The 25,584-nt window shown below is 54.9% G+C and overlaps 1 protein-coding gene across 1 annotated transcript in view; it reads right to left on the reverse strand.

Annotated features, from left to right (window-relative positions):
* Positions 1–5,507: 5,507 nt before the first annotated feature.
* LOC129693753 (echinoderm microtubule-associated protein-like 3) overlaps positions 5,508–25,584 on the reverse strand; it is a 34,703-nt gene continuing 14,626 nt past the window's right edge. The window contains 16 exon segments of the mRNA XM_055630524.1: positions 5,508–7,078; positions 11,657–11,787; positions 12,228–12,326; positions 13,400–13,421; positions 13,424–13,489; positions 14,963–15,060; positions 17,373–17,461; positions 18,394–18,461; positions 18,636–18,803; positions 19,735–19,824; positions 20,648–20,799; positions 21,085–21,223; positions 21,402–21,536; positions 23,008–23,103; positions 23,700–23,810; positions 24,344–24,413. Of these exon segments, the coding sequence (XP_055486499.1) occupies positions 6,878–7,078; positions 11,657–11,787; positions 12,228–12,326; positions 13,400–13,421; positions 13,424–13,489; positions 14,963–15,060; positions 17,373–17,461; positions 18,394–18,461; positions 18,636–18,803; positions 19,735–19,824; positions 20,648–20,799; positions 21,085–21,223; positions 21,402–21,536; positions 23,008–23,103; positions 23,700–23,810; positions 24,344–24,413 (1,735 nt within the window). The 3' untranslated portion in view covers positions 5,508–6,877.

Raw genomic sequence — 25,584 nt, forward strand, 5'->3', positions numbered from 1 at the left:
GAGGGAGGGCATGGAGTCACCACACCCCGGGGTAGAGACAGAGGGCGTTCGCCCCCTTCCCCCGGGCGGGGAGGGGGAGAGAGTGTGAGACCCGGCTCTTTGACGCGAGGGTCGACAGTTGGCGTCACGTGGCCCCGCGTGTTGGAGACCCCATGGTCACGTGGCCCCGCGAGGGTCGACAGTTGGCGTCACGTGGCCCCGCGTGGTGGAGCACCCATGGTCACGTGGCCCCGCGAGGGGCGACAGTTGGCGTCACGTGGCCCCGCGTGTTGGAGACCCCATGGTCACGTGGCCCCGCGAGGGGCGACAGTTGGCCCCCCGAGGGGCGACAGTTGGCGTCACGTGGCCCCACGTGTTGGAGACCCCCAGGTCACGTGGCCCCGCGAGGGGCGACAGTTGACGTCACGTGGCCCCGCGAGGGGCGACAGTTGACGTCACATGGCCCCGCGAGGGTCGACAGTTGGCGTCACGTGGCCCCGCGAGGGTCGACAGTTGGCGTCACGTGGCCCCGCGAGGGTCGACAGTTGGCGCCACGTGGCCCCGCGAGGGTCGACAGTTGGCGTCACGTGGCCCCGCGAGGGTCGACAGTTGGCGTCACATGGCCCCGCGAGGGTCGACAGTTGGCGTCACGTGGCCCCGCGAGGGTCGACAGTTGGCATCACGTGCCCCCCCTCCTGTGGCGCGCGGGGCGTCCGTCCGTCCGTCCGTCAGTCGGGCAGCGGCGGCGACGGCGACGGTGGTGGTGAGTCTTGCCCGACCGCTGATTTGCTTTAACCGGGTTTCGGCCCGAAACGTTGCCTATTTCCTTCGCTCCATAGATGCTGCTGCACCCGCTGAGTTTCTCCAGCATCTGCAGTTCCTTCTTGAAGTTTAACCGCCTCTTTTTTACCTCCTCGTCTCCTCAGGTCCGACCCCCCCCACAACCGAACCCCTTCCCCCCCCAGAACCGAACCCCTTCTCCCCCCAGAACCGAACCCCCCTTCATCCCCCCCAGAACCGAACCCCTTCTTTCTCTCCCCCCCAAACCGAACCCCTTCTCCCCCCCCAGAACCGAACCCCTTCTCCCCCCCAGAACCGAACCCCTTCTTTCCCCCAGAACGAACCCCTTCTTTCCCCCAGAACCGAACCCCTTCTTTCCCCCAGAACGAACCCCTTCTTTCCCCCCCAGAACCGAACCCCTTCTTTCCCCCCAGAACCGAACCCCTTCTTTCCCCCAGAACCGAACCCCTTCTTTCCCCCCCCAGAACGAACCCCTTCTTTCCCCCCCAGAACCGAACCCCTTCTTTCCCCCAGAATCGAACCCCTTCTTTCCCCCCAGAACCAAACCCCTTCTTTCCCCCCCCAGAGAACCGAACCCCTTCTTTCCCCCCCAGAACCGAACCCCTTCTTTCCCCCCAGAACCGAACCCCTTTTCCCCCCCAGAACCGAACCCCTTCTTTCCCCCAGAACGAACCCCTTCTTTCCCCCCAGAACCGAACCCCTTCTTTCCCCCCCAGAACGAACCCCTTCTGCCCCCCAGAACCGAACCCCTTCTTCCCCCCAGAACCGAACCCCTTCTTCCCCCCAGAACCGAACCCCTTCTTCCCCCCAGAACAGAACCGAACCCCCTTCCGAACCCCCCCCCCCAACCGAACCCCTTCTTTCCCCCCAGAACGAACCCCTTCTTCCCCCCAGAACGAACCCCTTCTTTCCCCCCCTAGAACCAAACCCCTTCTTCTTTCCCCCAGAACGAACCCCCTCTTTCCCCCCAGAACGAACCCCCTCTTTCCCCCCCGAGAACTGAACCCCTTCTCCCCCAGCCCTTTCTCTCCCCCCTCCCCCAAGACCGAACCTCTTCTCCCTCACTCTTTCCAGGACCGAACCCCTTCTCTCACCCCCTCCTCACCCCCAGGACTTAAACCCTTCCCCCCACCCCCCCCCCCCCCCACCCCGACCAACCCCCAGGACCGAACCCCTTCTCTCACCCCTCCTCCCTCCCAGGACCAAACCGCTTCTTCCACCCTCCCCAGAACCAAACCCATTCCACCACCCCACGACCAACCCATTCCCCCCCCCCCCCCCCCCCCCCCCACCAGCTCCGGGTAGTCGGCGAGCACCTTTGGAAAGTTGTAGTGGGCGGAAGAAGTTTCTGAGGATCCAGAGTCAAAAGTGTTTTATTGTCCTGTGCCCTGAAATGTAACAATGAAATGAGAACCAGGAGAGGTGTAGGAGCGAGAGGGTGCGCTGGCTGGTTACACTTAACAAGGTGTCTGTGGCCCTGTGCACCCATGACCCCATCACAAACTGGCTCCATCTTACAAAGCACACACCTCCAGATTCAGGGACAGTTTCCTCCCAGCTGTTATCAGGCAACGGAATTATCCTACCGCATACTGAGAGCAGTCCTCAGCTACTATCTCCCTCTTTGGTGACCCTTGGACTGTCTAGGTAGACAGAAAATGCTGGAGAAACTCAGCGGGTGAGGCAACGTCTATGGAGAGAAGGAATAGATGACGTTTTGGTTCGAGACCCATCTTCAGACTGTCTTTGAACAGACTTTACTGGCTTTACCTTGCACTAAACGTTATTCCCTTGTCATGTACACTGTAAATGGCTCGATTGTAATCTTGTATAGTCTTTTCACTGACGGGTTAGCACGCAACAGAAGCTTTTCACTGTACCTCGGTGCACGTGACAATAAATTAAACTGATCAAAGCTGCCTGAGCCCACAAAAAGTGGTGAACACTGCCCACCCAGTACATCACGGGTTCTGACCTCTTCACCATCAAAGAGATCTACAGCAGTCGCTGCCTCAAAAAGGCAGCCAGTATCATCAGACCCACACCACCCTGGCCAGACACTAACTCCTGCCATTGGGAAGACGGTACAGGAGCCTGCAAACTGTATCGTCCAGATTCAGGAACAGCTTCTTCCCTACAGCCATCAGGCTATTAAACACCACAACCTCCAATACCTCTGAACTACATAAACTTGAGGGCATCAGTTTTATCTTTTTGCACAATTTTTTTGTTGTGTGTGTGTGTGTATATATACTTTTTTTGAACTGAACATTTTTTTCCCTTGTTTATTATATTGGTTTGTGTGTACTACGTTTACATATTCTGTTGTGCTGCTGCAAGTAAGAATTTAATAGTTCTATCTTGAACATATGACAATAAAACACTCTTGACATTTCAATGACTGCTGGTCACGTAATTATGTTGTAAGGAGCTACAGCATGGAAGCAGGCCTTTCAGCCCATCAGGTCCACACTGACTGTCAACTGTTCTTGGTTTCTTGGTCCTCCAAAATATTCTAAATGGAATTTAAACTGGAGGTGGTGAAGGGAGGGCTTAAGCCAGAAAGGGTTATTGGGAAGAAAGAGCTACTTTAAATTTAGTTGCATCTGGTTGGGTAACTATAGTTGGGTGGAGATTATTCCATGCTTTAATTGTGCGGGGGAAGAGCGAATTGCTGTCCACATCTGTCTTTGTAGCTGGGATCACAAATTGGATCGAATGCCCTCGTCTGCTCCTAATTGGTTTGGGTTTGGTGTAGGTCTTGTAGTCTATGTCGAGCTGACCATTTAACATTTTGTAAAAACAGGTCAAACGGTGAGCTTCACGTCTGTCTTGGAGAGGGTTCCACCCCAGAGAATTCAGAAGTTTGGTGACACTCGCTTCTCTCTCGTAGGTGTTAGTAACAAATTGAGCTGCCTGTCTTTGGACACGTTCGATGGAAGAAATGTTTTTATTAGTTCCCATTCCCATCAACACCACACACATTCGACTCTTCGCTCACAAACTGGGGGTCAATTAACCCATGACCCGCATGTCTTCAAGGTGTGGGAGGAAACAGTGGCACCCAGGGGAAATCCACACGGTCACAGAGGGAATGTAGAAAACACAGCAACCAATTTGGACACGCCAAGCTCTCACTGATATGTGTGTGAGAGTGATGTAGATCATCCACTTCTCGTGATCCTGGTGAGAATGGGTAAATAATGATTAGAGGATGCTCCACTGAGATAAGCATAAAATGCTGGATGAATTCAGTGAGACAGGCAGAACCTGTGGAAGGGATGGACAGACTATGTTTTTCGTGCATGACCCTTCAGACTAAAAAAAGACACTAAGTGCTGGAGTAACTCAGCGGGTCAGGCAGCATCTCTGGAGAACATGGATTGGTGACATTTCTGGTCAGGACCCTTCTTCAGACACACTGATCAAAGGGGCAAAGTTTAAAGGAGAAGTGTGGGGCAAGTCATCTTTACACAGAGGATGATGGGGGCCTGGGACGTGTTGCCAAGAGTGGAGGCAGATACGATGGTGTTTAAGAAACCTTTGGGTAGACACACGGATATGGAGGGACATGGATCACATGCAGACAGAGGTGATTAATTTACCGCTTTGTGTGTACTGCACATCTCTGTTACAATTTCCCAATCTCACCTTCTTGCTATGCCCTCTAGTGTTGGACATTTCCACCCTGGGAAAAGGTTCAGACTGTCTACCGCATCTATTATGCCTTTCATAATTTTATATACGTTCGGCACAGACATTGTGGGCTGAAGGACTTACGCTTGCAACTCCCTGTTCTATGTTTTAAGTAGCAGCACCACACCACAAGACGCTAATAGTAACAACATGGAATTGCAATCATTTTCTGGGCAGCAGGAAAGAAACAATTTCCCCTTGCGTGGAATGTAATCCAGAACAAGGGGCCCCCTCACCTTTTAAATCCGGGCTAGGGTGGTGCAGGAGGGGGTGAGGTATGTGGAACTCCCTCCCCCAAAGGGCTGGGAGGAGGAGGGGTGCCTGTTAGAAATTCCCAGATCGTGATTGGTAAATTGTTGTGGGGACAAGCAAATTAATAGTTACAGACCTGAGCAGCTGGATGGAATTAAGATCAGAATCAGCCATTTTCTAATTGAAGAACTAGGTTAAAGGGCTGACTGGTAACCTATGGACTGTGTACACAGAGAATAAAATCAGGTCCTTCAGCCCACAATGTCCAAGTTAAACGAATCTGTTCCTGCAGGTGATCCATATTCTTGCATATCCATCGGAAAACACCACTATTGCGTTCTCCACCACCTCCAGCAGCACGTTCCAGGCACTCACTACTCTCTGTACTAAAATAAACTTGCCATGTACATTTCAAAAACGTTACCCCTCTCCCCTTAAAGCTATGCCTGCAATTATTTGACATTTACACCCTGGGGGGGGGGGGGAAGGTGCAACCATTTCAACTAAACAGCCCAGCACCAGATACCTGGGTTTGATCATGACTTTGGGTGCTGTCCCTGTGGAGTTTGCACATTATCCCGATGAACACGTGGGTTATTTTCCCACAACCCAAGATGTCCGGGTTTGTAGCTGAATTGGTTGCTGTGAAATTGCGGAGGGAGTGAATAACATTGAACTAGTGTGCACAGGTCAGTGCAGACCGGGTGGGCCGAAGGGCCTGTTTCCATGTTGTACCTGTAAAACTAAAACTAAAGCAAAAGATTCACAGGCTGCTGGTGAACTAAACATTGTTAAAATCAGGCTTTATTTCAATGGGAAAATATATATTTTCTGTTTACAATCATCTAGTCTGCGTGTATCCCGCTTTGATCCTTTTGACATATATCAGGCTCTTTACTAATACCCTTATATATAAACAAATCTCCCAAACAAAATAAAACAGGACCTGATGAGATTGATAATTTTTACAATAAAAACGACATCCAGGAATGTTAAGAGTTAGCTTTGCAGTGTCAGAGACTGGAGGGAGGCTGGCTCCTCCCTGATTCCTGATTACCCATGCCATGCCATGGGGAAGGGGATGGTTGCCATTCCAACAACCTGCCCACCTGTCAGGTGGTTACAAGTCACAGCACAATGCTGGCTTCCTGTCCTCCTTTCAATCAATTTTGGGCACAGCCAGTCACCCGTGGGTACCAGGTCCAAGGAGCTACCCTTGGCACTGCCTGGGGGGGGCTCTCACGCTTCCCCACAACCCTCTACTTAGCCGCCCACAGGATCACCTGCCCTGCCGTTCATCTCCTTGTCCAGACGTTCAAGACTGCTTTCCTGACCCCCAAGAAAACCAAAGGGGCTGGGAAGATGAAGGGAAGTCCAGTGTGGACTGAGCGACACTATCAGAATCCATGCCTACACCCTTCCCATTCACCATACTACCCCCGGGGCAACATCTCCACACCCGCCCCCTGCCACCTATCCAGTTGTGAGGACGAGGAGAGGCTAGAGAGAGAGAGAGAGGAGGGAAGGGGGTGGGGTGCTGAGTGCTAACGGAGGTCTCCCTGAGACGTGTCAGAATGGTCCGAGTAAGGATGTACCCGAACCAGGAAAATCCTCATCTCCGGAGTGAGGGGAGGGGGGGCAGCTATGGGGAGGGATGCAAGGTCAGGGGAGGAGGGAGAGGGTTTTGGGAGGAGGTAGAAGCAGAGATAGGGGAACAGGAAGGGAGTAAGGAGGCGGAGGGAGTAGTGCAAAAGGAAGGAGTGAGAAATGGAGAGGGGGAGGAGATGGGAAGAAGGGAGCGGAGACGGGGAGGAGGAAAGGGAAAGAAGGGATGGGGAGGGAGCGGAGGTGAGCAGGGGAAGGGAGAAGGGAGTGGGAAAGGGATAAGATCTGGAGAGAGCTATGAAACGGTAGGAAAAGGGAGGGTTAGGGAGGAGATGGGGGTAAGGGAGGAAGAAGAAAGGAGGAGAGAAGAGATGGAGGTGTGAGGCAGGACGAGGGGTGTCGGGTGAGGGAGGAGGAAGGAGAGGGGAAGATTGGGTGACAGGAGAGGGGAAGATTGGGTGACAGGAGAGGGGACGATTGGGTGACAGGAGAGGGAAAGATTGGGGGGGGATGAGGGGAAGCGGAGGGCTGCAGCAGCGGGGCCTCAGGTGCTGCCGGGCAGTAGGTCGAGGGAGGAGGCGGACGCGGAGGAGACGGAGGTGCTGTGTCCCAGCCGGCCACTGGTCACTCGCCACTGCATCACGGTGGTGTCCTTGCCGCCGGTGGAGATGAGATAACTGTCGTTGTGCGTGAAGCGAACATTGGTGACATGACTGCCGTGCGCACCGTACATGTGGCTGGGAGCCTGCGGGCAAATAGAGGACAGAGGTATCAGATTATGCACTGGCCATGGGAGATTCACCCACCCCAGCCCGGCACCGGGAATCCAGAGACACCACTTCGCCTGCAACCTTTCACATAGATGTTCGAAGGCTAGTGGCACGGTGGCGCAGTGGGTAGAGTTGCTGCCTTACAGCACCAGAGACCAGGTTCGATCCTGACTACAGGTGCTGTCTGTACGGAGTGTATGTTCTCCCGATGACCGTGGGTTTTTTCCGGGTGCTCCTGTTTCATCCCACACTCCAAAGATGAACAGTGCTGTAGGTTAATTGGCTGTGGTAAATTTTCCCTAGTGTTTAGGATAGAACCAGTGTATGGGTGGCGCAGACTCGGTGGGCCAAAGGGCCTGTTTCCATGCTGTATCTCTAAAACTAAACTACATACTCCCTGATGGACATCTACACCTCCCGCTGCCTTAGCAGGGCAAAGAATATCATCAAAGACAGCTCCCATCCTGCGTTTGGACTGTTCGACCTGCTGCCCTCTGGAAGGCGCTATAGGTGCATCAAATCCAGGACAAACAGACTCAGGAATAGTTGCTTTCCGAGAATTATATCTACTATAAATTCAAATTCACACATGCACTGACTACACCGCCCAACACGGACTTCCATCTGTATATATGTATATATGTATGTAGCGCCGCAGAATTTGTGCACCTATTCCCCCCCCCCCCCCCATCTCCCTTCTGTTTTTTTGTTTTTTCTGTTTCTTGTTTTTTGTGCTAAATTGTATGTATGCACTGAGTACGAGCAGCTTTCAGTTTCACTGTACATGTATAGTGACAATAAATGGCATATCATATCAGATACATAGAAAATAGGTGCAGGAGTGGGCCATTCGGCCCTTCAAGCCTACACCGCCATTCAATATGATCATGGCTGATCATCCAACTCAGTATCCTGTACCTGCTTTCTCTCCATGCCCCCTGATCCCTTTAGCCACAAGGGCCACATCTAACTCCCTCTTAAATATAGCCAATGAACTGTGGCCTCGACCACCTTCTGTGGCAGAGAGTTCCAGAGATTCACCACTCTCTGTATGAAAAAAGTTCTTCTCATCTCGGTCTTAAAGGATTTCCCCCTTATCCTTAAGCTGTGACTCCCTTGTCCTGGACTTCCCCAACATCAGGAACAATCTTCCTGCATCTAGCCTGTCCAACCCCTTAAGAATTTTGTAAGTTTCTATAAGATCCCCTCTCAATCTCCTAAATTCTAGCGAGTCATAGAACTAGGAAACGGGCCCTTCGGTCCAACTTCAGGCCAAGATATCATCTGTCCATACCCTCCACAGATACTGCTTGACCCGCTGAGTTCATAGGGCCACACTGCACAGATACAAGCCCTTTGGCCCAACTCGCCCATTCTGACCAAGATGCCTCATCTATGCTATTCCTACCTGCCCATAAACCTTTCCTATCCATGCACCTGTCCAAACGACTACATTACCATTCTGTTCACGATCCACCAATGTCCTCAGTGTAATTATCTCTCGATTTGTTTGCAAAGAAAGATGTTGGTGTGACTGCAGTTTGTGGAGGCACAAGGAACTGCAGATGCTGGAACCTTGAGCAAAACACAAAGTGCTGGAGGAACTCAGCACTTCAAGCAGCATCTGGACAGGCGACCAACTCCAAATGTCTCATGTCCAAGTCTCTGGTGAGGCGGCACTTGGAGTTTTGTGTTCAGTTCATGTCACCCTGCTGTACGAACTATGTCATTAAGCTGGAAAGAGTGCAGATTTACTAGGATGTTGCCAGGAATGAAGGGCATGAGCTACAGTGAGAGGTTGGGCAAGCTAGGATTTTATGCCTTCGAGTGCAGGAGGCTGGGGTGATCTTATAAAGATGTATAAAATCATGAGGGGGATAGGGTGAATAAGCTGCCTTTATCAATTGGAGGTGAATCGAGCAAAGTTAGTGCCCTGATTTAAGACATGCCAAGAAAAGAACTTCAACTACCTCAGTATAGAACCTGTGGACCAAGGGCTAGGAAATGAGATTGATATGGATGGTTCACTGGATGTGTTGGGCCGAATGGCTTGTTTCCATGTTGTGCAACTCTCTGCCTCCCTTTCCCATCCCTGTCACGTCTTTCTTCCTCGCTTCACTGCATTGTTTAAATGTCAGACACCCAACACGCACCGGACGTCTCCCACCCTCAGTCAGCTCGAAACAAACGCCGTGTTCCTCAGGGCAATGAATGGTTGCTGGTGCAACAGAGGGGAGCAGTGTTAGTGATCATCCGCATGCTCAACACTGCTCCCCACAGGCACGAGATGGTCACTGCAGGCACACAATCGTAATGCTGGGACACAACGTGTTTTATATCCAAAAAAAGTCACAAAATGCTGGAGTAACTCAGCGGATCAGGCAGGATTAGGCGATTGTGTATGAAGGAACTGCAGATACTGATCTGCAGAAGGATCTTGACCTGAAAGAAGGTCTGAAGAAGTTTTCGGCCCGAAACGTTGTCTATTTCCTTCGCTCCATAGATGCTGCTGCACCCGCTGAGTTTCTCCAGCACCTTCGATTTTCCAGCATCTGCATTTCGTTCTTAAACATCTCGACCTGAAATATCACCCATTCTGTCTCTCCAGAGATGTTGCCTGTAGAGTATATTGTAAAACACCAAAACAAAAATGCACACACCCTATACTAGTGTTTTACAATATACTCTACACTGTTACTCCAGCATTTAGTGACTATTATGTTTAGGTCATTTTCGGGTCAGGACCCTTCTTCAGACTTCTGTGTCTTTTAAAAAAATATAAATCTGCACTCATTTCAAACTTCTTCATCAGTCTGAAGAAAGGTCCCGACACAAAATGTCTCCTTTCCACGTCCTCCAGAGATGCAGCATTTTGTGTTCTAAGTAAAACTTTTGTACTGGCTGTGCCCAGTAAACAAACGGTTTCTGTTTATACAGAAGTCCATTTTGTCCATGTCAGAAAATACATTAAAATCATTCAATTCAGTAACCATACCTCCAGTGTTGTTATGAATTACTTCAAAAGCCCTCCGTAAAAACTAGTTCAGCTGGCATGAATATGTGTTGGTCTTTTGAGTTTAATAATATATTGGGAGTTTGCCCCTTTAGGACGGCACAGTGGAGCAACGGTAGAATTGCTGCCTTACAGCGGCAGAGACCCATGTTTAATCCTGACCACGGGTGCTGTCTGTATGGAGTTTGTACCTTCTCCCTATGACCACATGGGTATTCTCTATGCTCTGGTTTCCTCCACATTCCAAAGACGTGCAGGTTTGTAAGTCAATTGGCTTCTGTAAATTGCCCCTAGTGTGTAGGATTGTGCTAGTGTACGGCGTGCTCTTGGTTCTTGGTCCTCCAAAATATTCCAAAATGGAATTTAAACTGGTGGTACCCAATCTCCCCCCTCCTCCACACCTCTCTAGCCCTCCCCTCTCTCCTTTCCCTCCCCCACCCCTCTCTCCTCCCCCTCTCCCTCTCCTCCTCCCCACCCCCATCCCTCCCTCCCCACCCCCCTTCCCTCTCTACCCCACCCCCTTCCCTCTCTCCTTCCGCCGCCTTCCCCCTCTGTCCCTCTTCCACCACTCCCCCTACCCCTCCCTCCCCACTCTTCCACTTCTCCCCCCCCCTCTCCCTCCCCACCCCTCTCCCCCTCCCTCCCCTCTCACCCCCACCCCTTCCCCTCCCCTCTGTCCCTGTTCCACCACTCCCCCTACCCCTCTACCCCTCCCCTCCCTATCCACTCATCCACTTCCCACTCTCTCCCCCCTACCCCTTCCCCCCTCCCTCCACACTCTCTTCCCCTCCCTCCCCCTACCCCATCACCCTCCTCCCCTCCCTCCCCATCCCCCTCACACCTCTCTCCCCATCCCTCTCTCCTCCCGTACCCCACCCCTCTCTCCTTCCCCTCTCCATCTCCCTCTCCTCACCCCTCTCCCTCTCCCTGCCTGCAGTCATACACAATAATGTTAATAATACACATAAAAATAATAATAAATAACAAAACATACAATTGCTGGTTGACATAGGCCGAAGGGCCTGGTCGGATGCCAAATGTACCAGTGACTGGAGTTTTGCTGAAGATTTGAAGCAGTCCTTCACAATTCACACTTCTATCCTTATCTCACCCCTTTTGTCTTTGTACAAACATCTGCCTATCAAAACCTCTCCCTCACCTTAATCCACCTATCGCTCACTATTCTTCGTCCTGCCCCCTGCTCACTTCCGGCTTTCTTCCCCGCCCCTCTCCTCATCGGAAGAAGGGTCCCGGCCCTGAAACGTCACCTGTCCACGTTCCCCAGAGGTGCTGCCTGACCTCCTGAGTAACTCCAGCACTTTTTTTTTTACAGCCAGTGTGGTCAGCCTGTAAAAAGACTGTGGTCAGTGTGGCCCTGAGACACTGACCACTCAATCCATCCTCCACTGAGCCAACTCAGAATGACTAGGCCTCAAACAGGCAGCAGCCTTTCCAGAAGATTGCAGGTGACGACCGTGGAGAAGTCTGGGGAGGGAGGTAAGGGCGTGATGTCTCTCCTGCTCCCGGCGCTCCGACTGACCTTGGGCTTGGAGCATGGATACTGGAAGAGGTGGACCTTGCAGAAGTCGTCAGCCACGGCCACCACCCGCTCGTTGTGGGAGCGACACAGCGCGTTGATGTCCGTCCCGTCAGAACCGTCCGGCCAGACTCCTGCAACGAGAGAAAGGGGGGATAAGTGGAACTACGCAGGGCTCACAGGATCACCGGAAAATGGCTTGAGCTGCCAGAGACAGGTACTATAACAGCATTTAAAAGATGATTGGACAGGTACATGGATGGGAAAGCTTTGGAGGTAAATGGGGCAAACGTGGGCAGGTGGCAGTAGCTTAGATGGAGCATCTTGGTCAGCATGGACGAAAGGACCTGTTCCAGTGCTGTACCATATTTATTCAATGAAAAAGAACATTATCATCCTCTCCCCTCCAGCTCTCTCCCATTTAATACTGTGAAAACCCAGTTAGCAGGAGACTTGGCTCCTCGAGTTGACCGTGGACAGGAGCCAGCGTGAATTCCAGTGCCCCTCCTCCATTCCCCCCGTCCCCGTCCCTGTCCGACAACCCCACACTCACAGGCTGGGCCAGCGGGCTTACCGAAAACGTGAAAGCCCAGCACGCACGTGTAGGAGATCCACTCCAGGTCCTTGCACTCGTACCGGTTCCTGATCAGCTTGCCCCCAGCGACAATGTCCCCTGTAACACAGCGGGCCCACCGTCACACATGCCGTGGCGCGGGAGTGGAGGGGGGGGGGGAGGAGGGAGGGAGGGGGGGGCGGTGAGGAAGGAGGCTGCTCTGCGGCGAGGGGGGGGGGGGTGAGAGGAGGGAGGCTGCTCTGCGGGATGGAGGGGGGGGGAGGAGGGAGGCTGCTCTGCTCTGGGAGGGAGGGGGGGGTGAGGAGGGAGGCTGCTCTGCGGGAGGGAGGGGGGGTGAGGAGGGAGGCTGCTCTGCGGGATGGAGGGGGGGGTGAGGAGGGAGGCTGCTCTGCGGGAGGGAGGGGGGGGGGGGGGTGAGGAGGAAGGCTGCTCTGCGGGATGGAGGGGGGGGGGTGGGGATGGATGGAGTGCCGTACTGTGTGGGGGGGGGGGGGGGGGGAGGAGGAGGGAGGGGGGGGTGCGGTGAGGAGGAAGGCTGCTCTGCGGGATGGAGGGGGGGGGGGGAGGGAGCACCCTTTTGAGGAGGGAGGCTGCTCTGCTGGAGGGAGGGAGGGGGGGTGAGGATGGAGTGCCGTGCCGTGGGAGGGGTGGGGCGGTGAGGAGGGAGGGGGGGGGGGGGGAGGAGGGAGGCTGCTCTGCGGGAGGGAGGGAGGGAGGGGGGTGGAGGAGGGAGGAGGAGGATCTGCTCTGCGGGATGGAGGGTGGGGGGGTGAGGAGGGAGGCTGCTCTCTGCGGGAGGGAGAGAGGGGGGGGGGGGTGAGGAGGGAGGCTGCTCTGCGGGAGGGAGGGAGGGGGGGGGATGGAGTGAGGATGGAGCGCCGTCCTGTGGGAGGGGTGGGGCGGTGAGGAGGGAGCACCCTGCTGTTGAACCGTGGCTGCTGTTGGTACTGTATTACCCTCTGTATTACCCTCTGTATTACAAGGTTGGACATAGGGGGATGAGATAGGTACCAATGTCACTGCAATGGAATCTTGCTGTATTTTCTGCCCTATTCCCCGTGGCTGCGTGACATTCACCCCCCCCCCCCCACCACCAGTTGACATGCAGGCCCACCCTCACCCACATTTTACACAGGAATGATGCCCACCTCCCCCCCCTCTCCCCCACTTACAGTAGAGGATCTCGTAGTCGCCCCCGAGTTGGACATGATGAAGCAGCTGTCCTGGGACCAGTCGAGGTGGGTGATGAAACGAGAGTGGCCCTGGGCACAGAAGAGACGGGGTTAGGGGCACAGTGCCCTCAACACCATGGTGGCAGCGCGCCAGGACCTGCCACCAAGGCAAGACCGGGCACAAGGCTATCCCTCCCGCAGCACTGCGCTCCCTCCTCACCTCCCCTACCCTCCCACAGCACGGCGTTCCCTCCTCACTGCCCCTCCCCTCCCACAGCACACGCATTCCCTCCTCACCTCCCCCCTCCCACCCCTCCCACAGCCCCTGCGCTCCCTCCTCACCGCCCCTCCCCCACAGCACAGCGCTCCCCTCCTCCCCTCCCCTCCCCCTCCAGCACCAGCAGCCACTGCGTTCCCTCCTCACCTCACCCCACCCCCTCCCCTCCCACAGCACGGCATTCCCTCCTCACCGCCCCTCCCCTCCCACAGCACGGCGTTCCCTCATCTCCTCCCCTCCCCTCCCACAGCACGCCGCTCCCTCCTCACCACACCGCCCCTCCCACAGCACAGGCGTTCCCTCCTCACCACCCCTCCCCTCCCACAGCACAGCGTTCCCTCCTCACCACCCCCCCCTCCCACAGCACGGCGTTCCCTCCTCACCACCCCCCTCCCCTCCCACAGCACGGCGTTCCCTCCTCACCTCCCCTCCCCTCCCACAGCACGGCGTTCCCCTCCTCACCGCCCCTCCCCTCCCTCAGCACAATGTTCCCTCCTCACCGCCCCTCCCCTCCCACAGCACGGCGTTCCCTCCTCACTGCCCCTCCCCCCACATCACGGCGTTCCCTCCTCACTGCCCCTCCCACATCACGGCGTTCCCTCCTCCCTCCGCCCCTCCACTCCCACAGCACGGTGTTCCCTCCTCACCGCCCCTCCCACATCACGGCGTTCCCTCCTCACTGCCCCTCCCACATCACGGCGTTCCCTCCTCACTGCCCCTCCCACATCACGGCGTTCCCTCCTCACCTCCCCTCCCACAGCACAGCGTTCCCTCCTCACCACCCCTCCCCTCCCACAGCACAGCGCTCCCTCCTCACCACCCCTCCCCTCCCACAGCACGCCGTTCCCTCCTCACCGCCCCTCCCACAGCACGGCGCTCCCTCCTCACCGCCCCTCCCTCAGGACGCCGTTCCCTCCTCACCGCCCCTCCCACAGCACGGCGCTCCCTCCTCACCGCCCCTCCCCTCCCACAGCACGGCGTTCCCTCCTCACCTCCCCTCCCACAGCACGACGTTCCCTCATCCCCTCCCCTCCCCTCCCACAGCATGTCGTTCCCTCCTCACCTCCCCTCCCACAGCACAGCGTTCCCTCATCTCCGCCCCTCCCCCTCTCACAGCACGACGTTCCCTCATCCCCTCCCCTCCCCTAGCATGTTGTTCCCTCCTCCCCTCCCCTCCCACAGCACAGCGTTCCCCCATCTCCTCCCCTCCCCTCCCACAGCACGGCGTTCCCTCCTCACCGCCCCTCACCGCCCCTCCCGCACGCAGCGTGGCGCTCCCTGCTTACCGTACACCTGCCGTAGCGACTGTACCTACGGCCACCGTCGCTCACAGTGTGGAGGTAGATGTAGTTGTCATGGGAACCAACGGCCAGGAAATTTCCGTCTGTCGGAAGGACAAGGCAGAATTTACTCGTGTGGGATCTCCGAGGACAGGTCGTGCTACCTCCACCCTCCACCCCTCTCACCCCTGGTCTCATCTCCCCATCCAAGACCAGTGGTCTCCTGTTCACCTCTAGCCTTTGTCACTTACTTCACCCATCTGTGAAACGTTCCCCCCTATCACTCAACGTAGACACCAGGAATTCGGATGCTGATTTAAAAATGGACAAAGTAAGGAGTAAGGGTCTGAAAAATGGTCCTGACCGAAACGTCACCTATTCACGTTCTCCAGAGATACTGCCTGCCCTGCTGTGACTCTCACACTTTATGTCTTTTTATCACTTCATTTAGTTTCCATACCCTAAAGAAATGTCTGGTGCTGTGAAGTTCCTCCAGCGCTTATTGTTTTGTTCAATGTTTTATTCAGCTGCCACAGCGGGTAGAACGGCTGCCGCACAGCACCAAAGACCCGGGTGATATCCTGACCGTGTGTGTGTGTCTGTGTATGTGTGTGTGTGTGTGTGTGTGTGTGTGTGTGTGTGTGTGTGTGTGTGTGTATGTCTGTGTCTCTGTGTATGTGTGTCTGTCTGTGTCTCTGTGTATGTGTGTGTATGTCTCTGTGTGTGTGTGTGTCTGTGTGTGTGTCTGTCTGTCTGTGTGTGTGTCTGTCTGTGTGTGTGTGTGTGTCTGTGTGTGTGTCTGTGTGTGTGTGTGTGTCTGTGTATGTATGTGTGTGTGTCTGTGTGTCTGTGTGTGTGTGTGTGTCTGTCTGTGTGTGTGTGTGTGTGTGTGTGTGTGTGTGTGTGTCTCTGTGTGTGTGTCTGTGTGTGTCTCTGTATGTGTGTGTGTGTCTGTGTCTCTGTCAGATTCAGAGTCAGATTCAATTTTAATTGTCATTGTCAGTGTACAGTACAGAGACAACGAAATGCATTGTGTGTGTCTCTGTGTGTGTATGTCTGTGTGTGTGTGCTTTGCATGTTTTCCCCATAGTTTAGTTTGATCAGGTGTACCGAGGTACAGTGAAAAGCTTTTTTGTTGCGTGCTATCCACTCAGCAGAAAGACAAACACGATTTACAATCAAGCTGTCCACCGTGTACAGATGCAGGATAATGGGAATAATGTTTGGTGAAAGATAATCTGTAGAAAAGACTGGCTAAATATAGTCAGAGGGTCGCCAATGAGGTAGATGGTGCACCACTCAGGACTGCTCCACTGAAAATAGACACAAAATGCTGGAGTAACTCAGCGGGACAGGCACCATATCTGGAGCATTTCGGGTCGCGACCCTTCTTCAGACGTGTGTCCCTCTTGTTATCACACCTTCCCCACCCAACACGGACCGTTGTGGGCTCCACCCTTCCTGAGGTTATCTATTGCTGGCGCGGATTTGTTCTGGCCTTCTCTCACCTCGCCCACCACAGTCTGAAGAAGGGTCCAAACCCAAGGCGTCACCTTTTTTTTGGGGGGGGGGTTGGATTGAGGGGAAGGTGGGGGTTAGACTGGGCTAGTGAGTTTCTAGACTCTGTCCGGGTTGAGGCATCCCACCCCCACCCTCCCATTATGTAGCTCAGTTGAGTGACACGCCATAGAAACATAGAAATTAGGTGCAGGAGTAGGCCAATCGGCCCTTCGAGCCTGCACCGCCATTCAATATGATCATGGCTAATCATCCAACTCAGTATCCCGTACCTGCCTTCTCTCCATACCCCCTGATCCCCTTAGCCACAAGGACCACATCTAACTCCCTCTTAAATATAGCCAATGAACTGGCCTCAACTACCCTCTGTGGCAGAGAGTTCCAGAGATTCACCACTCTCTGTGTGAAAAAAGTTCTTCTCATCTTGGTTTTAAAGGATTTCCCCCCTTATCCTTAAGCTGTGACCCCCTGTCCTGGACTTCCCCAACATCGGGAACAATCTTCCTGCATCTAGCCTGTCCAACCCCTTAAGAATTTTGTAAGTTTCTATAAGATCCCCTCTCAATCTTCTAAATTCTAGAGAGTATAAACCAAGTCTATCCAGTCTTTCTTCATAAGACAGTCCTGACATCCCAGGAATCAGTCTGGTGAACCGTCTCTATACTCCCTCTATGGCAATAATGTCCTTCCTCAGATTTGGAGACCAAAACTGTACGCAATACTCCAGGTGTGGTCTCACCAAGACCCTGTACAACTGAGTGCTGTTTAAAGCCATTCTGGGTTTGATGGGCCAAATGGCCTCCTCCTAGATGTGGATTCCTGTTCCCTTCCTACCTTCACCAGCCCTGCTCCGGTCCTTCCCCCCCTCCCCATCCTGCAATGCAGGGGGAATCCTCACCTGGGGAGAAGCGGACCACCGAGAGCTGCTCGTTACCATCCACCGTGCTGCACACGTCCTCCTGCGTCGCACAGTCCAGCACCACCCACCTGGGGGAGAGAGAGGTGGGGGGGGGGAAACGGGGAGATGAAGGGAAAGTGAGAGGAGGGTGGTAGACGGAGAGACGGTGGGGGAAAGATGGAGGATACAGGAGGGTTGGGGGAGGCAAGCACATGGGTGGCACCGCGGTCTGTAGAGTTGCTGCCTCACAGACCCGGGTTCAATCCTGACTACGGGTGCTGTCTGTACGGAGTTTGTACGTTCTCCCTGTGACCTGGGGTACTGATTGGGGATGATCAGCCATGATCACATTCAATGGTGGTGCTGGCTCGAAGGGCCGAATGGCCTACCCCGCACCTATTGTCTACAATACAATACAATACAATTTATTTGTCACTTGAACCTCATAGAGGCTCAAGTGAAATGTTGTTTCTGCAGTCATACATACAAGGAAAAAAAGACCCAAGACACAACACAATTTACACAGACATCCATCACAGCGCATCTCCACCTCGCTGTGATGGAAGGCAAAAAAAACGTATCTCTCCCCTGCACTTCCCACTCTCCCCCGATGTCAGAGTCAAAGTCAGAGCCCCCGGCGGGCGATAACAATTGTCCCGCGGCCATTAACTTCTATTGATCTGTGTGCGTTTTCTCCAAGATCTTCGGTTGCCTCCCACACAGCAAAGACGTGCAGGTTTTTAGGTCAGTTGGCTTGGTGCAAATGTAAATTGTCCCTAGTGTGTGTAGGGTAGTGTTAGTGTGCGGGGGTCGATGGGCCGAAGGGCCTGTTTCAGCACGGTATCTCTAAACTCAACTAAATTAAATGAGACATTTCACCTGCAGAAGTGGGGCCGGGACTGACTGGTCACCCGTCCACAATCCCACCCCACAGTTCCGCGGCCCGCACTCCCGGGGAGGTGATGAGTCTGAGAGGCAATAGCAGGGCAGGGCACCACCCCCCCACCCCCACCTCACTTACCTTCCCGTCTGGAGTCCGACCACCACCACTGTCCCACTGCAGTGAAAATCAGCGCACAGACCCGTCGCCTGTGGAACGATAGACAGGTCAACCCCCTCCTCACCGCTCCTCCCTCCCTCCCTCCCGCAGCGCAGCATTCCCTCCTCACGCCCCACGGATTCAGGGTTCTTCTCCACTCCCCCATGTGCCCACCTCAGTCCCTCCCCCTGTGCACCCCCCCCGCACACAGGCCCACCCCTCACCTCCAGGGTGCGGCTCCACGCTAGCGAGTGATGCTCCAGATCCCACACACACACGCGGCGGTCGTGGGCACAGGTGAGGAACAGGTCGCGGCACGGGTGTGTGGTCAGTCCCCACAGCGCGTCCGTGTGGCCCGGCGGGGGGGGGGGGGGGGGGAGGAGGGCAGAGGGGTCAGTCACGGGGCAGCATTGGGTAGAGAGGGGTCAGTCACAGGGAAGGCCGGCCGGGAGGTGAGAGAGAGAGAGAGAGGGGTCCATCACGGGCAGCTGTGGGTGGAGCGGGAGGGGAGGGGGGTGGTCACAGAGAAAGCCAGTGGGCGAGGGGGTGGGGAGAGGGGTCAGTCGTGGGAAGTGGGCCGAGAGGGGTCACGGGGGGAGAGGAGAGGGGGCAGTCTCGGGGAAGGGGTGGTTGCAGGGGGCATCGGGGCCCGGTTTGGAGGGGGGAGGGGGTCATTCATAGCAAGAGGATTTGAGTATAGGAGCAGGGAGGTTCTACTGCAGTTGTACAGGGTCTTGGTGAGACCACACCTGGAGTATTGCGTGCAGTTTTGGTCTCCAAATCTGAGGAAGGACATTATTGCCATAGAGGGAGTGCAAAGAAGGTTCACCAGACTGATTCCTGGGATGTCAGGACTGTCTTATGAAGAAAGACTGGATAGACTTGGTTTATACTCTCTAGAATTTAGGAGATTGAGAGGGGATCTTATAGAAATCTACAAAATTCTTAAGGGGTTGGACAGGCTAGATGCAGGAAGATTGTTCCCGATGTTGGGGAAGTCCAGGACAAGGGGTCACAGTTTAAGGATAAGGGGGAAATCCTTTAGAACCGAGATGAGGAGAACTTTTTTCACACAGAGAGTGGTGAATCTCTGGAACTCTCTGCCACAGAGGGTAGTTGAGGCCAGTTCATTGGCTATATTTAAGAGGGAGTTAGATGTGGCCATTGTGGCCAAGGGGATCAGGGGGTATGGAGAGAAGGCAGGTACGGGATACTGAGTTGGATGATCAGCCATGATCATATTGAATGGCGGTGCAGGCTCGAAGGGCCGAATGGCCTACTCCTGCACCTAATTTCTATGTTTCTATGTTTCTATGTTTCTATTCTCAAGATGGAGTTGCGGGTGGTTCCGATTAGCAGCTCGTCCCCTGCTCCCTGCACCAGGGTCCGCACTGCCCCTGCCCGCTCCGAGATCTGTAGGCCAAGGCAGGGTCAGTGCTGGGGATTCACCCCTCACCCCCGTCCCAACCCCCGGCCATCACCCCTAACCCCAATACCCCGCCCCCAGCCCGCTCCGAGATCTGTAGGCCAAGGCAGGGTCAGTACTGGGGATTCACCCCCTCACCCCCCCCATCACCCCCGGCCATCACCCCTAACCCCAATACCCCGCCCCTGCCCGCTCCGAGATCTGTAGGCCAAGGCAGGGTCAGTGCTGGGGATTCACCCCTCACCCCCGGCCACACCCCCCCGCCATCACCCCTAACCCCAATACCCCGCCCCTGCCCGCTCCGAGATCTGTAGGCCAAGGCAGGGTCAGTGCTGGGGATTCACCCCTCACCCCCGTCCCAACCCCCGGCCATCACCCCTAACCCCAATACCCCCGGCCAGCCCACTCCGAGATCTGTAGGCCAAGGCAGGGTCAGTGCTGGGGATTCACCCCTCACTCCCCGTCCCAACCCCCGGCCATCACCCCTAACCCCAATACCCCGCTCCGTGATCTGTAGGTCAGGGCAGGGTCCGAGCTGGTGACTCACCCCTCTTCCTCATTCAGACCAGACACCTCCCCCTTCCCCCCACCCCACGGTATCCCCGCTCTGACCAAATATCCCCCCTCACCTCCACCCCATTCTCTTTCCTACCCCCGAACTCCCGCTCTCCACATTCCCACCCACCTCACCCCCCCCCCCCCCCGTTCTGACCAAATATCCCCCCTCACCTCCCCCCATTCTCTTTCCTACCCCCGAACTCCGCTCTCCCACATTCCCACCCCCCCCCCCCCCCCCATCCCAGCCCTGACCTCGGTTTCCTGCTGGACGGTGAGGTCTGGTCCCCAGAGGATGACCTTCCTGTCCTTGCCGCCGCCACTCAGCAGAGCGCCGTCCCCTCGCACGCACAGCGTGAAGATGCTGCCCTCATGGGCCTTCACCTGCCTGGCGATCTGGTACGTTTCTGTGTGGGAGACAGCGAGAATAGGCAGGGGGGGGAGGAGGAGAGAGGGTAGGGAGAGTCGGCAGGAATGTGAAGAGAGACATCGTGAAATGGGGCGAGATTAAGACACTCACCCTCAATCGCCTGCTCCTTCCTCCCCTCCCTCCCACAGCGCGGCACTCTCTCCCCATCTCCCACAGCCCGTTGCCTCCTCCTCACCTCCCGTCCCTCCCACAGAACAGTGCTCCCTCCTCACCTCCCCTCCCTCCCACAGCGCGACACTCCCTCCTCACCGCCCCTCCTAACCTTTGGCCCCCTTGCCCAGCGTCTTGGTGTCAGCGGCAGCCTTGCCCCAGACGAGGATGTTGCCCTCGGAGTCTCCGGTCAGCACCTCGCCGCTCGGCAAGAACACGAAGCACTGGATGAAGCGCGGCTTCTTGTACTTCTGCAACATGATGGTGGGCACAGATGAGTCCCTGCCTGCCGCGGGAGGGAGAGCTGCGGTGGGGCGGAGCGGAGGGAGAGCTGCGGTGGGGCGGTGACAAGGTGCGCCGAGCTGTCGGGGGGGGGGGGGGGGGGGGCAGGAGAGTATCCATCCTCCCCTAACCCCACTAGACGCTCACCCCGAAGATGCCCTGTTTCTTGGTGAGGCTGCTTCCATTCCAGCTCCAGAAGTAGACGTGCGACTTGCCACACGACACGATGCACCCGTTGTCTGCTGGGTGGAAACCCACCTCCAGCACCGACTCGTTGGTGGTCTGTGGGTCGGGGAGGGGGGAGATAGAGAGAGTCAGCCCCTACACAGATTTTGCTAGCACCCCAAAACACTACCCCTCCTCAACACCACCCCTGCTTATGTCCCCAATCTCCTCCCCCTCCCAACCCGCTCCCCTCCCCACCAAATGTTTCTGCAGTCATCGAACTGTACAACATGGAAACAGGCCCTTCGGCCCGCCTTGTCCACACTAGCCAAGTTGGCATTCTGGGCTCATCCCATTAGCCTACATTTGGTCCATGCTCCTCTATAGTCTTTCCACTGACTGAATAACGCACTGACTGTTCCTCGCTACTAAACATTTAAAATCTGTGCAAAAGTGTAAAAATCCTAATTGTAAATCCACTTTGTTCATCTTGTTCCAGATATAGATCACCCTCTGAGTGAAGAATTTGCCCCTGAGGTTCCTCTTCAATCTCTCTCCTCTTACCCTTTAGTTTTAGAATCCTTTACCCTGGCAAAAAGACTATGAGCGTTCACTTTCTCTGTGCCTCCATTATCAGGGGACAACGTGGGTAGAGCTGCTGCCTCAGAGCGCCAGAGACCAGGTTTGATCCTGACCTCGGGTGCTGTCTGTACAGAGCTTGCAGAATCTCCCTGGGACCGCGTTGGTTTTGTCCGGGTGCTCCGGTTTCCTCCCACACTCCAAAGACGTGCAGTTTTGTAGGTTAATTAGCTTTGCTAGATTGCCCCCTAGCGTGTAAGGAGTTGATAACATAGAACGAGTGTGAATGGTGTTCCGCGTGGACTCGATGGGCCGAAGGGCCTATTTCTGCAGTTTTGGTCTTCAAATTTGAGGAAGGACATTCTTGCTATTGAGTGAGTGCAGAGTAGGTTCACGAGGTTAATTCCCGGGATGGCAGGACTGTCGTATGTTGATAAAATGGAGCGACTGGGCTTATATACAATGGAATTTAGGATGAGGGGGATGTTATTGAAATTTATAAGATTATTAAGGGATTGGACACACTAGAGGCAGTAAAACAATTTCCCGATGTTGGGGGAGTCCAGAACCAGGGGCCACAGTTTAAGAATAAGGGGCAAGCGATTTAGAACGGAGACGAGGAAAAACTTTTTCACACAAAGAGTTGTGAGTCTGTGGAATTTTCTGCCTCAGAGGGCGGTGGAGGCCGATTCTCTGGATACTTTCAAGAGAGAGCTGATAGGGCTCTGAAAGATAGCGGAGTCAGGGGATATGGGGATAAGGCAGGAACGGGGTAGTGATTGGGGATGATCAACCATGATCACAGTGAAGGGCCGAATGGCCTACTCCTGCACCTATTTCATCTTGTACCTTCTACACGTCAGGAAGATTACCCCTCACTTCGCCAAGGTTCAGTCACCCCTCATCCACCCCTCCCCAGCACACCTCTCTCCTCAAGGCTGGGATGGGATAAGAGGGTACCGGCTCCTCGCTAACCCCCCCCACCCCCCCACATATCGGGGGCACGAACCTTGGTCTCTGCCAGTCGACAGCCGCGGGCCGTGTCCCACACCGACATCACATGCTCGTTTGAGTCGTCAATCACGCACAGGAAGCTTCCCGCGTCCTGCAATACAGCCCGCCAGGAGGTCAGAGGTCAAGTGAGGATACAGGGGGTCAGTGCAATGGGGAGGGGCAGTATAAGGCCGGGGAGGGGAGGGGTGGAATCAAAGAGGGAATTCAGTAGGAGAGGGGTCACAGCTTAAGGATAAGGGGGTAAATCCTTTAAAACCGAGATGAGAAGAAATTTTTTCACACAGAGAGTGGTGAATCTGTGGAATTCTCTGCCACAGAGGGTAGTCGAGGCCACAGTTCATTGGCTATATTTAAGAGGGAGTTAGATGTGGCCCTTGTGGCTAAGGGGATCAGGGGGTATGGAGAGAAGGCAGGTACGGGATACTGAGTTGGATGATCAGCCATGATCATATTGAATGGCGAATGGTGCAGGCTCGAAGGGCCGAATGGCCTCTACTCCTGCACCTAATTTCTTTGTTTCTATGAGAGAAGGGGAAGGAACGAGGGGGAGATCACAGTGGGGAAAGGAGGGGGGAGAGGGGAAACGAGGGAACGAGAGGAAAGGGGGAGGGAACGAGGGGTAGGGGGGTGTCTTAGGAAGGAGGGAAGGGGAGAGAGACAGGATAAGTGTGAGGAGTGAGAACTCACGGCCCTGGAGAAGGCGAGGCAGCCCACTCCTCTCTCGAAGCTGCCCGAACCGATGTGCTGCAGGGTCTGCAGGGTGCCCGAGTCCCAGACGTGGACAGAGGGCAGCAGTGGCTGTGGGCAGAGGGAGGACATTAGCAGTGCCCACACCACCGATCCACATACCCCCCCCCCCCACCCTGTTCCTCTCCCACATTCCTTCTCCTTCCTTGGTCCCTCCTCCCTCCTTCTCCCCTGTTCCTCTCTCCATCCTCTTCTCACTCTCTCTCTCTGCCCCCCCCTTTGCCTCCTCACCCCCTTGTCCCCTCTCTCTACCCATCCACTCTCTCCAATACTCTTCTCTCTCTCCCCATCCACTCTCTCCAATACTCTTCTCTCTCTACCCATCCACTCTCTCCAATACTCTTCTCTCTCTACCCATCCACTCTCTCCAATACTCTTCTCCTCTCTCTCTCCCCATCCACTCTCTCCAATACTCTTCTCCTCTCTCTCCCCCTCCATCACTCCCTCCCACCTAACTCTCCCCTTCCACCCATGTCTCCCCGTCTCCCTCCCCTCCCTCCCCCATGCCGCGTACCCCCCCCCCCCCCGTCCCTGCGACCTTTAACGCAGGGTGAAAGGTCAGAGATGAGTGCCAGACCTCTCACCTTGCCGTCCTTGTCAACCCCGGCAGCTTGTCCGGATGCGATCCGCACTCCGTCCGGGTGAATGGCCAAACTGGGTGGGGAGGGTGGGGGTGAAAGGGAGAGGCGGTGAGGGTGCCTGGCAAAACCAACCAACCTGGCAAAATCAGCACCAGGCCCTACCCTTCCCAATTCCTCCTCCCCGTTCATCGTTGAGAAAACCCAGCACCCCAATAATCCTGTTCCCCTCCCTCCTCCCCGCGCCGTTCCTCAATCACCAACTCTTCCTCCCCCCCCTCCATTGAGATGTTTATTATTGTCATCTCAACCATGATACAAAAGCTTGAATGCGTTGGTTTTCATCGGAGACACAAAGAACCGCAGATGTCAACAAAAAGACGCAAAGTGCTGGAGTAACACACAGTGCTAGATGGATTCGGCTGCCAAAGGTCCCAGCCCAAGTCCGGCGCAGTGTCACAGCGGTAGAGTTGCTGCCTCACAGCGCCAGAGACCTGGGTTCCATCCTGACTACGGGTGCTGTCTGTACGGAGTTTGTATGTTCTCTCCCCGACCACGTGGGTTTTCTCCGGGTGCTCCGGTTTCCTCCCAAGCTCCCAAGATGTGCAGGTTTGTAGGTTAATTGGCTTTGGTAAAAATTGTAAATTGTCCCCTGTGTGTGTGGGATAGTGTGTGGGGTGATCGCAGGTCGGCGTGGACTCAGTGGGATGTAGGACCTGTTTCCATGCTGTATCTATAACGTCTAAAGACCCAAAATATCACCTATCCCTGTTACCTGATGCTACCTGACCCGCTGAGTTACTCCACCATTTTGTGTGTCTTTAGATGTATTATTGTTAGTGGTTTAGTGAAAAACTTTGCATGCTATCATACCATACTATGCCATCAAGCCACAGAGAAATATAACTGGTAGTGCAAAGAAAAATACCAGAGTGCAGAATATAGTCTTACTGCAATCGAGAAAGTGCAGAGAAAAAACAGCAAGACCCACAATGAGGTAGGCTGGAAGATCGGATCTACACCCCCAGTTAATGGGAGGACTATTCAGCAGTCTGATAACAGCGGGGAAGAAGCTGGTCCTGAATCTGGTGGTGGCCGTTATCGGAAAAGCAGTCATCATAATCAAAGACGTGTCCCTGTCCCAACCCTGTCATTCCTTCTTCCTGCTGCCATCCGACAGAAGGTACAGAAGCTTGAAAGCGTGCACCACCAGACTCAGGAACAGCTTCTTCCCCTTGTTGGGGAAG

The sequence above is a fragment of the Leucoraja erinacea genome, unplaced genomic scaffold (assembly GCF_028641065.1).
Source record: "Leucoraja erinacea ecotype New England unplaced genomic scaffold, Leri_hhj_1 Leri_415S, whole genome shotgun sequence".
NCBI classification, from domain to species: domain Eukaryota; kingdom Metazoa; phylum Chordata; class Chondrichthyes; order Rajiformes; family Rajidae; genus Leucoraja; species Leucoraja erinaceus.